Genomic DNA, 12,677 nt, shown 5'->3' on the forward strand with positions numbered 1-12,677 from the left:
TGTCTGAGCCCAAAGGTGCAGGATACAGGAGCATGCTCTGGTGGGGTAGGCTGGTTTGGCAGACCTCACAGTGGGGCTAGGGGTTAAAATCTTATTTCCTGCCTGTATCTGCAAACATAGAAAAGAACTGGAAGGCAAAGACGGAAAGTGAACTGAACAAACAGCTATTTAGTGAAGATTAAAAGGTCAAATTCACTTGTTCCACCATCTGGTGTCTATTTATACCAGCGCTCGGCCTGTGCAGCGCATTCTGTTTCAGCATGCGAGCAAGGGCTTCTGCTGACCCGTGATAGGAACCTGGCTGCTCTTGGGTGAGAAGCAAGCCACCTGCAGAAAGTCCATTTGACCAGCAGCGCCAGTTCAGAAACATGTTGGAATCCAAGGGGTTCTGCAGATGCCGATCACTGTGTTTCACAGCCGAAGACAACATTTGAAGTTGTTTGATCCTGCTTGTCCACCTTCCTTGGGTTTCCCTTCGTGATGTCCCTGCTTGCTGAAGAAGCAGGATTAGATTTAGGAAAAGGGTGGAATCAAGGCTGAGGGGATCAGATCTGATGAGGTTAAAAATCTTGTGAGATGATTTTTGCCACCTTGATTGGCATTGTGGGATCAGGAGTGTTCTTGTGAGATTTCTGCCATCTTGCTCAAAAAAACTGCTCTCGAGATTTCACTCACATCTTTAACTAAAGCGAGACAATTGGTCCTTTTCCAGTCCTGGATCTGACCTAGAATTAAAACTGGAGGGGCAGGTTCCAATCTGGGGAGATGAATCTGGATCTCTGTCAAATTCTCAGGGAAAGAGAGAGGAATCCTTCCTTTTCACCCAGTGCATTGGTATAGCTGCCTGGGCAGATGCAGCAGGATTTGGCCCATATTGAAATAAAGCGATAAGTTTCCACTGTTTGATGAAGCCCTCGGTAACTTTCCACCTCCCCTGTAGTGGTTGTGGATTCTCTGCTGATTGCTATTGCGAGAAAACCAAATTCCATCCAATTCCCCCAAAAGGCGAAACAGACTGGGGAACACATCAGAAAATGCCACTCAGTGACCCTCAGTAGCAGACACACCAGATTTAGGAAGTTAAGTGGTGCCTCAGTTTCCCTCTGGGAATAATGTTTCTTAATATCCCTAATGAGGCGCTTGAAGATCTACGGCTGATGTACTGTGGAAGCCTAGATATTAATTATTATTAGGTATTATTATGCTCCGGTAGTATTAACAGCTCCCGCTCAGCTGAATTACAAAGCAAACAAGCTGCCTTTCCAGCAAGGAACCCACGTGCCCCATCGGTCAGGCCAGCAGCTCTGCAGCTGACTGACGTGAAAAGCACAAACCATTACAGATCATGAGACTGCTGCTAGCGTACAGCACAACACAGGGGGAAGGAGATAAGATGAGAGATAAGAATGTAAGTGGTTACGTTTAATTTGATCACATCTAAGGATTTCATGTGACTGTAAAGAGTCTTGCGAAACGCCTCTCTGCACACTTATTTATCTGAAGCTGCACAGTCCGCTGAATATGGTCAGGGGGAAGGGTAAAAAAATGAATGAAACTAGACACACACATCTGTTGCTGTAGGGTTGTTTCAGTAGGACACGAACCCACTCAACCTGTTTTTTTATGGTCGGCTTATTTCTGTAGGACACCCCCCGCCCCAGTTTGATGTGTTATTGTAGGACCCGCATTCTGATTTGCTATTGGAGGGTCGCTTTTTAAGCCAAACATCCTAACCGGCAGTGAGTTTTCTCCTTAGAAGACAGCATTTATTGGAGGGGAAATAAGTCCAGGGCATTCTGTATGCCAGGGCCGGCTCCAGCATTTCTGCTGCCCCAAGCAAAAAAAAAACAAAAAAACAGCTGCGATCGGCGGCGACAGCTCAGCGGCAGGTCCTTCGCTCCTAGAGGGAGTGAGGGACCTGCCGCCCCCGAATTGCCGCAGGTGCCGCCCCTCTCCCTTGGCCGCCCCAAGCACCTGCTTGTTAAGCTGGTGCCTGGAGCCGGCCCTGATGCAAACAGACCACGGGAAGAAGACAGGTGGTCGGTTTTTAGGACTGACGAGCTCTGAAAAGGACCTTTAAAAGCCCCCCCAGCAGCAAGCACTGATTTGATACTATGCAGACAGGTTTTGTGTGGAACTAGTTCCCCGAGCATTTGTCCCTATGGCTGCAAAGTAAAACTCACTCCCTGCTGGTTGTCAGGACATTCATCGGTTGGTGCGTGCAGCGCGGAGCCGTGGGACTGGCCTGGAGCTCCTCGGGAGACGGCTGTTCCATAATGATACGGGCTAGCGGGAACCAGAAGGACATTCCAGCCCCAGCTGGAATCCCTGGTGGGTGGGGAGCGGGGCAGCCTCCTCAATGTTTACCAAAGTCTCTGGGAGCTCTTGGGGTTTCTGCCAGGGCCTTGGCTCCTGCCTCTCACACAACACCTCCTTCGGCAGTTTGATGGCCGAGCCAGGAATTTCCTAGCACAAAGCCAGGCTGCAGCCAAAGTAAGTTGTGGGCAGCATGGGGCCAGGAGGCAAAGTGAACCCTGGCCAGTCCACTGCTCATATTCCTCTTGGTCCTCTTGCTTCTCCAGCTCCTCTCCTCCCTCTTTTCTTTGTTCCTTCACATGTTTTCCCCTTTCCCTTTCCTCCTCTGCCCCATCTCTTCCTTTCCTTCATCTCTTTCTTGTCCTTTCTTTCCCCCTCCTCCTCAGCTCTGTCTCTCCTCCCTCCTTTCCTACTCTCTCTCTCTTCCTCCCACTCTCCTTTCCTTCCCTCCTCGCTGAATGTTCCATGCTTAAGGAGTTGGGGATGCTCCGATGTTCTTATCCTCTGCTCAGAGTGTGCTCTTCATACACCCCCCCCCCCCCCCCCCGCACCGTAACCTGACCAAGTGCCCTAGGGGAGGTGGCTCAGGGTCAGTACAGCTGGGCCTGGAATCCAACCTGCTTTCCTTCTCCTTTGAGATGACAGCATTTCAGTCACCACGGCCCTTTCCTGATCAGCTGACCCACCGCCCATGGCTCCGAGGTCAGCAAATACCATTATCCCCATTTTACAGGTGGGCAAACTGAGGCACAGAAGGGTTAAAGTGACTTGGCCAAGGTGACGACGCAGCTTGATAGCGACAGAGCTAGGAATAGAACCCAGGCGCGCTGACTCCAAAGTTCCTTGCTCTCACTACAAGAACACACTCCATCCCAGAAGTAGAACCCAGGAATCCTGATGCCTTGTCCCATCTTCTAACCTGCTAGACACACCAGATCGTAGAGATGAAGCAATGTCTGTTTTCTGACGGAGCTTTGGACAGGAGCACAGTCACGTTTGTTTAGTCTTTTGCCACCACTGTAATTATTCCAGGCTAGGTTGTTTTCTCGGCATGTGGGAGTTACGCGCAGATCCTTAGGCAGGAGACACAGAGTAATCACAATGATCTCTTACACTGTGCCTTTCATACCAAAGTGCTTTATAATCAACAGTCACTTTGCCGGCAGCCACCTCTGGGGTCAGCTGTGGCAGATGTTTAACATTACGCTGCAGTTCAGGAAAGGAAGTGGAGAAGATTCCCACATCCAGTGGGCAGAAATTGAGAGGGGGGGGGGGAGAATATATTGGCCCCCTCTGGATTATGCCTCTTAAACTCCTTGCTCAACCTCATCCTGGACTTCTTGAACCCAGAGTTCAGGCTGCCAAAGTTATCTCACTTCCATGTGCCAGATAAACTCCAACCAGGAGCCCCGGAGCGGAGAGGCCAATGCATTGATGTGCTCAGCCACCCACTTCTCTTGCTCTTCCTTTTCCTCCCCGGGCTGCAGTGAAAAGCAGCTGGAAACAGGCAGCCCATGTTAATTGACCCTTCAGAGATGGCCCCCATGGATTGCAGAATGCCCCCTTTATCCAGCAATCAGATAAGGAGGGCTGGCTCCTTTTGTCAAGGGATTAATTGAACTCTATTGTGCAAACTGTGAAAAATCCTGGCACAAGGCAGTCTTAGCTCCATCTCAATCACATCTGGAGCCATCTGCTGTCACGGCCAGAGAGCACAGGGTGGCAGAAAGGCAGCAAAGCAAATATCCGTTTCCTCCTCAGAGAGCTGCGACTGTCTACCTGCACCAGATGGAAGCCCAGGGTGACATTTTCAAAGCCACCTAGGGGTTCAGACATCGAGTTCCCATTGGAATCAGCAGGAACTGTGCATCTCATTCCCCCAGGAGACTTTGGAAATGTCACCCTGAGACTTTATGGGACACAGAAAATTCATCTGAGCTGGAATAGCCACTTGGTAGATGGGAACTGCTAGAAGCAACTCTACCAGCAAGATCTGGTTGGGTTTAGCTCACCTGCAAGGTCACTTTGAGGATCAGTTGGCCTATGTAGAGGGTGTGCCCTGCTTGTCTGCAATAGATGGGACTTTGACAGTAATCCGATGCAATACAGCCTTGCTCCACAAACTGGGTCCAGCGGTTTAGCTACTGGCTGTTCTCAAAGGAACCAGATTGTAGCAGGCCCAATGGAGCTCTAGTGCAGATCCCAACTGTATGGAGGAAACGCTACAGTCAAGGGTAGATCTTATGACTTACTCAGAGCTGCTGATTTTATCGCGAGTCTTGTGATATTTGATGCTTTTTCTTCAAGCCTCAGCTGCTGGAGTCAGGGGATACCAAGAGAGTCTCCCTTTTCTTTGACAAGAACAAAGGAAGTTACAGAAAAAAGCTTGAAGACATGACCCCAGTGCACCCTGAAGGCTCAGAGACCAGATGGCAAAGAAAAAGGACCCAACATTTATTATTGTTTGAAATCTCATGATTTTTAAGACCAAACTCACGATTGTGGAACGCTTGGGGTTGGCAACACTGTGCCCACAGCCAAAGCCCTTACTCCTACCAGGCCAGCTGAGATCACTCTCAAGTGAACTGGGCACGCTAGTCAGGAGACTTGCATCTGAGCCCTGACTCTGGCACTGACTGGCTGTGCTGCCTTAAGCAAGTCAAAGAGACCACTATTTTCAAACACACCCATTGCTTCGGGTACCTAACTCCACTCCCCTTGGGCCTGATTTTCAGAGGCCCCATCGAAGTCAATGGCAATTGTGAGTGCTCAGCATCTCTGAAATAATTAGGCCCTAGTCCTTTCCATGCCTCAGTTTCCTCAACCGTTAAAAAAAAAAAAGCCCTATTGTGCTAATGGTGTTCACCCACCTTTGTAAAGTGCTGTGGGGTCTCTGGAGGAGCTGTGCCGTGCATTGTGTGCCTGGTGCGGGTATTTGCATTTATCACTGTAGAATCTAGGCACGGTTCATCATGGCTTACACCATCTTGTGAAGGTCTGAGCGCCTCCCAAGAGTCGCCGAGCGCTCCCAAGGCCCTGTTGAGCGGAAAGCGCTCAGCACCTCTCAGGAACAAGCAACAACAAATGCCCACTGGAATAATCTGATTCAGAGAAGTGATGAGAAAGAGAGAGCCTTAGGGCCCGGTTCTGCTGTCACCTCCCCCGCGGATGTCAGGACAGTTAGTCCTGATTTACATCAGAGTAAAGAGGGAGCAGGATCAGACCCCTGCTGTCTGAGTTAGGCTAACAGCTGAACTACTTGAGGAAGGATGGAGCAAATGGAATGGAATGAATAAAATTTTGATAGAACTTCCTTAATAGCAGCATAAAATTGATTATAACTTACACTGCTCTGACCTGCCCGTTTCCTCTTATGTATATCCAATGCCTGATCTGTTACAGCTTATGTAAGAAAATTGCTTCTTACTATAAACAATGCTTTTGACCTTTAATAAATATTTGGTCATTAAAATGTTGTTACGAGAAGAAAAGTAACTATGTAAATACGGTCCCTTCTGTCTCAACATTTTTGCTCCCTGTGCATCTTCCAGTCAGATGTGCTGCTCCCACCGACGCAAACAAGTTTGCATTCCCGCCAGCTCAGCAAAGCCAGTTCAGCTATGGGAGCGTGAGCTGGATTCTGAGCCGCCTCCCGGATTGCCAGCTGAGTTTCAGCTGCAGAACTCTTGTTACTGATCACGCAAGAAGCCAAAATAGAGCCGGCGAGTGGGACCATTTTGAATAACCGCCCTGGCGTGTGTAAACTCAGCACTAGAACGGGGTGGGATTTTTATATTCAAATGTTGATTTTTTGGATCATTTTCTTTCCACCGGAAAAAAAAATATTGACTTCTCTTCCCCCTCCCCCCCCAAAATAAGCATCTTGAAAATGATATTTCCCTCCCCTCCCCCTTTTTGGGATTAAGCAGAGAAATCAGTAGGAAGGGGAAGAGGGTGGGGCAGGATGGGGAACCGAATGAGGATTACTAGGATATGCTCTGCCCCAGATGCTCCTCTGAGTTACACCTCTAAATCCTGAAGAACGCTCCTGAAGTCAGTTCAATCTGGCTTTTGTGAAAGATGAGCCAGAATCCAACCTCAGTTGCAGAAAATGGAGTTACGCCATATTCCCCGAGAAGCCCTACTGCTTATGGTCCCTTCCCACTAAACAGCTTGGCAACTTCCAATAGTGGATCGGGAGAGGGCCCCTTCCACCCTTTTACACACTGTCCTGGGATCTCCTGGCTGATAAGCAGCCTGTTTCCATGGGCCTCTGGTGGCATCACATTCCTTTAAACCACGGTAACTGGCTTCTGGATTTGTCCCATAGCTACATCCTTGGCATGTCAGCAGCCCATCGGTTCCAAGTGCAGCTCAATGGTCGTGGTGCCATGGAGAGCTGCCTAGTGAGAGCTCGATCACAGAAACCCAACGAGATCAGTTATTCGCTCAGAGATCTGTTGATTTCATCAGCGTGTCCGTAGACAGCTAGGAGCAGCTTCGATAACCAGCTGGGAACAAATCCTGAAAACCCTACCGCTGTTTTCAAGCCACTTCTTGCCCATTTGAAAGCAAAAATAGGACCTGGAAGATGCAAAACCTTATTATTACTACTATGGTCTGCACTGGTGGCCCCTCTGAGGGCCGGGATGGGAAATGCAATGGTGGGGTGACATTCTTATCCAAGGCCAAGTTTTTTGCCATGGGTCCAAAACCTCAGGTTCTTGCATTCCGAACGCTCACTGACTTTGTCTGATGAAGAACTGAGCAAACCAGTTAGGACCTTAAGATTTGGGTCACAATGTTGCATCTAATAGGACCGGATCTACTGCTATTTTGAGTGTAAGCTCTTCGGGGCAGGGACTTTATCTATACAGCACTGAGCACCCTACTGGTATTATATAAACAACAACAAACGAGGGCCAAAACTGGAATCTTGGATCTTCTCAGGATTAGGACCATGCGTGCTGGAACAATTAGTATAGCAGGGGCTGAGAGCCATTAAACCAAACTGTAAACCCTGGATATGATGGAAACCACTTCAAGCCAGGGGGTGTGGCAGCCCCCCCAGCACCTGTGATCAGGTCTCAACTGAAGAGAGCAGGAATGAGAATGTGCCCCCACTGGGGAGAACATGAGGGGAAGCCTTTGGGAAGGGGTCAGATCCCACCTTAATCCTGCTGGCTGCTTGCTTACTTCAGTCAAAATGCAGCACATGGGTTTCATCTGGCTACAATTTACCCACCCCTGTATCTCATTGCTTCAATCTGAGCTCAGGACCTAGGACTACTGCAGAGTCAGGCCTTGTCTTGTCTCTTGCACATCCTCCCCAGTATGTGTGTGTATACACCCCCCATGCCCACACTGGTTATGGACCATTCGCCATTAGTATCAACTGCTGCTATCCTACAGACTTTACTGTTTAACACACTGGTGCCAGTCTCTTGCACCCTCTGTCACTTTAGTACCTAAAAGCACGAGCGGGTCACTCAAACCACGTGACGACAAACCTAGAATCAGTCCGGCCTTCAGTGCCAGATCCACCCTCTGCTGCAGAATACAGCCCTCCAAAACAATGGCAAATACCTGCACAAGCAGGTGGCAGGGTAATATATGGAGTGGTGTGGATTCCACTCAGTGCCAGTGATGGCTGGGGTATATTTGCCTCATGAGGCATGGTCTCCTTTCCCCCTACACTTGGGCAAGTCATGTCCCTCTGTGTGCCTCAGTTTCCCCATCTGTAAAAAAGGGGAGAGGGATACTGAACTCCCTTGCAAAAAAACTATGAGATCGGCAGATAAAAAGCACTATAAGACCTAGGGATTGTTATTATTACACTAATGGAAGTTATACAGGGATTTCTGGGGGTAGATTGTGTTCTGCTGTCTAAATGTGCCATATGCCCCCATACAAGAGCAGGTGGATTTCATGCTTACACTTGTACAATTGCTTATGGTGCATCTGATGGCTGGGAAGATGAGTAGAAGTTGGGTTTGGGCAGAGACTATAGGCCAAGGGTTTGAAAAGTGACAGTGCTGGTGACGGGGGTCCAGACTGACAGCCCTGGAGACAGACACTCTCTGTCCATAGAGCAGGCTTGGCAGGGCATGCACCTTGCTAGAAAGCATCAGTCCCGACCTGGAGGGTGAGAGGGGAGATCAGCCTCCACAGGTGATTCAGTCCTTTGCCTCTCCATTCACACTGAACGTGGGGCCAATCAGTGCCATTGGTATGATGCTATGGACACGTGAGACCTGGACTCGTACCGGGCCAAGGACACCTCTTCTCCCATAGAAGAGAGAACGTTTCCCAGGGCAGAAGCATGGGGAAGAGTCTGTTTGCCTCATGGCATGAATGTGTTCGTGTGCAGGGAGGGTCTGCGCTAACTGATAGCAGGTGGCTAACCCCAAGCAGGCTAGTGCATTGTTCCGCTGAGGCTTGCATTACTCACCGTGCTAAAGCTCCAAGAGGGAATTCAGTTAATCCCCTTGTTTTGCAGCAGAGCACTTTCCCTATATATCCAAGAGACAGAGATATTACCCCCCCTTTTCCTCCTCTCCCCTCCAAACCCTGATGAACCAGGTTTCAGAACCAGGTGAAAAAGTAGCACTTTCTCCTTGGTGAAATGCAGGCCTAGACACGGCTCACTCCATTGGCCAGAGACGCTTCCTTCACCTCCTGCTACAACAGCGTTTCCTACTTCCCCGGCTAGTTCTGTAGCAACATGAAAGGTACTAGCCCATAGCTAGTGACAATGCTGTTACAGTTAAGGGTGAGGGCAAATCAACTCAGCTGCTCAGAACAGTCTCCACAGTTTTCCTTTTAGGCTGAAACTGCACCGTTTGTCAGCTCAAGAGTGCAACAAAGCTTCATCAAAACCCATGCAGCTATCTTTGAATGGCTCAGATAAGGAAAATACTATTAATCTGGTTAAAACACCCCAAATCACTCCACAGTCATTTGTGTGTGTGAGAGAGAATGCACAAACATGGCTTAACAATAGCTGAGTTTTAAAATGCGTCACACTTGGGATGGACCTCAGTGAGGGATATGCAAGTGATCATGCTCATTACAGGTTTGAAAGCCCACGTTACAGATGCTGTAGATCAACTGGGCATAACCAGGGCTGGCCTGGGAATGGGCGACAAGGGATGGATTCCCTGTTCTGTTCATTCCCTCTGGGGCACCTGGCACGGGCCACTGTCAGAAGGCAGGATACTGGGCTAGACGGACCATTGGTCTGACCAAGTCTGGCCGTTCTTATGTTCACCTTCAAGGATCATCTCTTTCATTTGATATCTATGTCTCAAACTCACACTTCAGGGACACTTAGGATCTGAAAGCACTTTAGGAACATTAGTTAACCAGCCTTATGTCAAAAGCACAGAGAATGTAATGGAAGACAATACACTTGTTTGGAGGGGGATGGGGGACCATGCTATAGTCTCTCATAGAAATATATCCCTGCTACAAAATTCAGCCAGGTGGGGCCAAGACCCTATTGAAAGGCGCTCAGGTTTTTAGACCGATTTCTATAGCAGCCCGTTATTTGTCTGATCATAGGATGTTTCCATACAGGTAAGCGTCACAACCCGCCCTGGGAGCCGGGGCACTGGCCATGTTTAGAAACGCCCGTGGTCACCAGAGGGTGAATTCAGGTCTCTCCCTTCCCACCTGCCACCCAGTCAGGGTACCCGGAGAGGGACGAGCCGCAGAGCCTTTGCAAAGCAAGCTCGTGGACAATCACCAGCAGCTCCCAAACCGGAACCCCTCAGGCTCACCCCTGAGCTCAGGGTATTTCTTCTCGGTGGCTTCAAGTGCGGAGACAGGAGCGAGAAGCCTCTAGCCCTTGTGGGGAGCGCCGCGCTAACACCGGGGCTTGGTTTCTGAACTGAGACAGCAGGTCTCCTCGAAGCTCCGCTCCCTCCAGGGGGAGACAATAGGCCGGGTTCCTGGGGAGGCGGCTCCTCGCCCTGAAGTCAGCGCGACCCCTGAGCGTGGCTGCTCCCCAGTGGGGCTCACCCCCGGATCTCTGATTGGGAGGCTCCCCCAGGAACCAGAGATGCTCATCGCAAGGGGCTGGATCCTGCCCCATCTCATTCCCACGGGTGTCAGATCACGCGTGGAGGGTGGAAAGGGACCTGCCAGGGGATGGAGGCGGGGTGGGGGGGGGGCGGCATCTTCTTACCTTCAGCTCTTCCCCGTAGAACTGGACCATGGACGCGTCGGCCACCAGCAGCGTCTCCACGAAGCGGGCCGCGGACACGAAGCGCTTGGCTCGGCGGCTGGTCCCCACGGGCAGCTCGCTCCCGGGCTCGGGAGGCTCGGGCGCCCGCCTCCTCTGGAGCCGGTGCGGCTGCAGCAGGGGATCGCCGCCCCTGCGGGCTGCGGGCTGGACGAGGTACTCGTCCCCGTCCACCAGGAAGGAGCCGCGGATGCCCCGGCACAGGCTGACGGCAGCCAGCGAGCCGGGCTGCGAGTTGACGGTCCCGGAGTAGAAGCATTTCCTCAGCCCCGCCTCGTCTTCCTCCGCCCGCGGGCCCGGCCGGCCCAGGCGCTGAATCTTCAGCCCGGGGGCGAGGAAGCGGGCGTCGGGCACCAGCTGCAGCACGAAGTCCCGGCTGAAGGCGGAGAGGCAGAAGGAGACCTGCTCTCCGCCCCGCGGGTCTGGGATCCGCACCGGCACCACCTCCTGGGAGTCCCCGGGCTGGCGGGGCAGCGCGCGGGCAGCGCCCAGCAGCAGCAGGAGGGGGAAGGCAGGTGCCAGCCTGCCAGGCAGGGGCGGCTCCCGACGGGACAGGGGCATGGATGCCACGGGCTTGGAACCGGACCAGTGCGACGGGAGACCCAAGTGCCACCCCCGGCAGGGCAGGGCAGGGCGCGCTCCGCAAGCCGGCGTGGGACCGGCGCTGGGGAGTGAAGCCAGATGCAATAGAAGAGGGAGAGATTAACGCCGGCTGGTTTAATTACCAGCAAGAGGAGAGCGAGAGAGATGGGGAAAGCTCCGCTTCCCTCCGGAGCCCGGACTGGGGGTCAGCACCAGCTCCCTGCACCTTGGCAAGCCAAACACCCAGCAGCAGCAAGTCAGCTGGCTGCTTGGGCAAGGTGCTGAGCCGGAGGGGGCTTGGGGAAGGGGCTTCTCACTCTCGCTAAGAGTTTGCTTCCCGCCTGTCTTCCCCTGACGCTTCTGGCCAAGCTCGCCTGGAGCAGCCCCTCCAAAGCCTTTGCAGCCCCAAAGCAGGCTGCCGACTTCTCAGTATTTATACTTTCTTCCCCTCGTTTGACATAAGAGGTTTATTTTTGATCTCGCACTATTCCACTTTCCCCTCCCCTGGGACCCGGAGAAGCAGGAGGAGGAGAAGTGAAAAAGGAAAAAAAAAAGTTTTGGATGGAAGTGGAGGCCAATCAGGAGACAGAGGGACCCGCCTCTCCTGTTTAAGTGTCAACTCCAGCATTCCCCCCCCCCTTTTACTCGCTCCGTATTAACTCCTTCAGCCCAACCTCTGCCGAGATCAAAGAGCCGGCTCTCACAGCAAGAAGCGCCTGGATTTCAGGGGAGTTAGTCCTGATTTACACGGAGATCAGACGCAGACCCTCCTCCCCGCCCCCAGTTTACACCAGTTTCACCCCCACTGAGTCCAGAGGAGTTGCTTCAGATTGCCATGTCAGTGTCAGACCCTTGGGGCCTGAATCGGCGCCCACCCATTGCAGGAGACCCACCGAGAGCAGAATCAGCCCCTTACCTTTCAGACAGCATTGTCGTCAGGGCTGAAGGCAAACCTATTGCATCAAGTTTTGACTCTGTAGTCCACAGTCCCACGCATATATCAGCCAGCGGCAATACACCCTGTGGTCCAGAAGCAAATGCTGTCACACAGGGAATGCGGTCTCTGAACAGAACATCACACAAGCAGCTGAATCCTGAGGGTTTGAACGAAGCTGTTTTCCTAAAGCCAAAATAAAGCACCAGGCTTTATGGACTAGTGGGTAAAGGAGATTCTTGGTGTGTGCCTATGAGAATAAAATGACCCAAACCACGTTGCTCCTTCCCCACCTTTTTTTGTGTGGTGTGCCCCGAGGGGGGTATTCCTGAAACTATCCCATCTCATGATTTAGAGAAACAGAAATCACAGCTAGCTTGATGCCGGAGGGTCTTCCCAGGGAGTGGGATTCCTAGATCTGGAAGCTGCAGGGGCAGGTAAGTCACCTGTTAGCATGTGCCCAGCAAGGAGAATGCAGAACACAACTCCAACAGAAAGCAGATGTTCTTGGCTGGGAAAGTTCTTAGAACCAGGGAGCAGCTGTTGTGAAGGCGAGAGGGAAATCGCCTCCTTTGATATATTGTTTCTTTCCTTCTAAGC

General features: G+C 51.6%; 1 protein-coding gene across 1 annotated transcript in view; it reads right to left on the reverse strand.

Moving 5' to 3' along the window:
• ADAMTS8 (ADAM metallopeptidase with thrombospondin type 1 motif 8) overlaps positions 1-11,667 on the reverse strand; it is a 31,749-nt gene extending 20,082 nt beyond the window's left edge. The window contains exon 1 of the mRNA XM_005303912.4: positions 10,505-11,667. Within this exon, the coding sequence (XP_005303969.2) occupies positions 10,505-11,122 (618 nt within the window). The 5' untranslated portion in view covers positions 11,123-11,667. The remainder of the gene's footprint in view (positions 1-10,504) is intronic.
• Positions 11,668-12,677: the final 1,010 nt, after the last annotated feature.

This window comes from Chrysemys picta, chromosome 16 (assembly GCF_011386835.1).
Source record: "Chrysemys picta bellii isolate R12L10 chromosome 16, ASM1138683v2, whole genome shotgun sequence".
In the NCBI taxonomy this organism is placed as follows: Eukaryota; Metazoa; Chordata; order Testudines; family Emydidae; genus Chrysemys; species Chrysemys picta.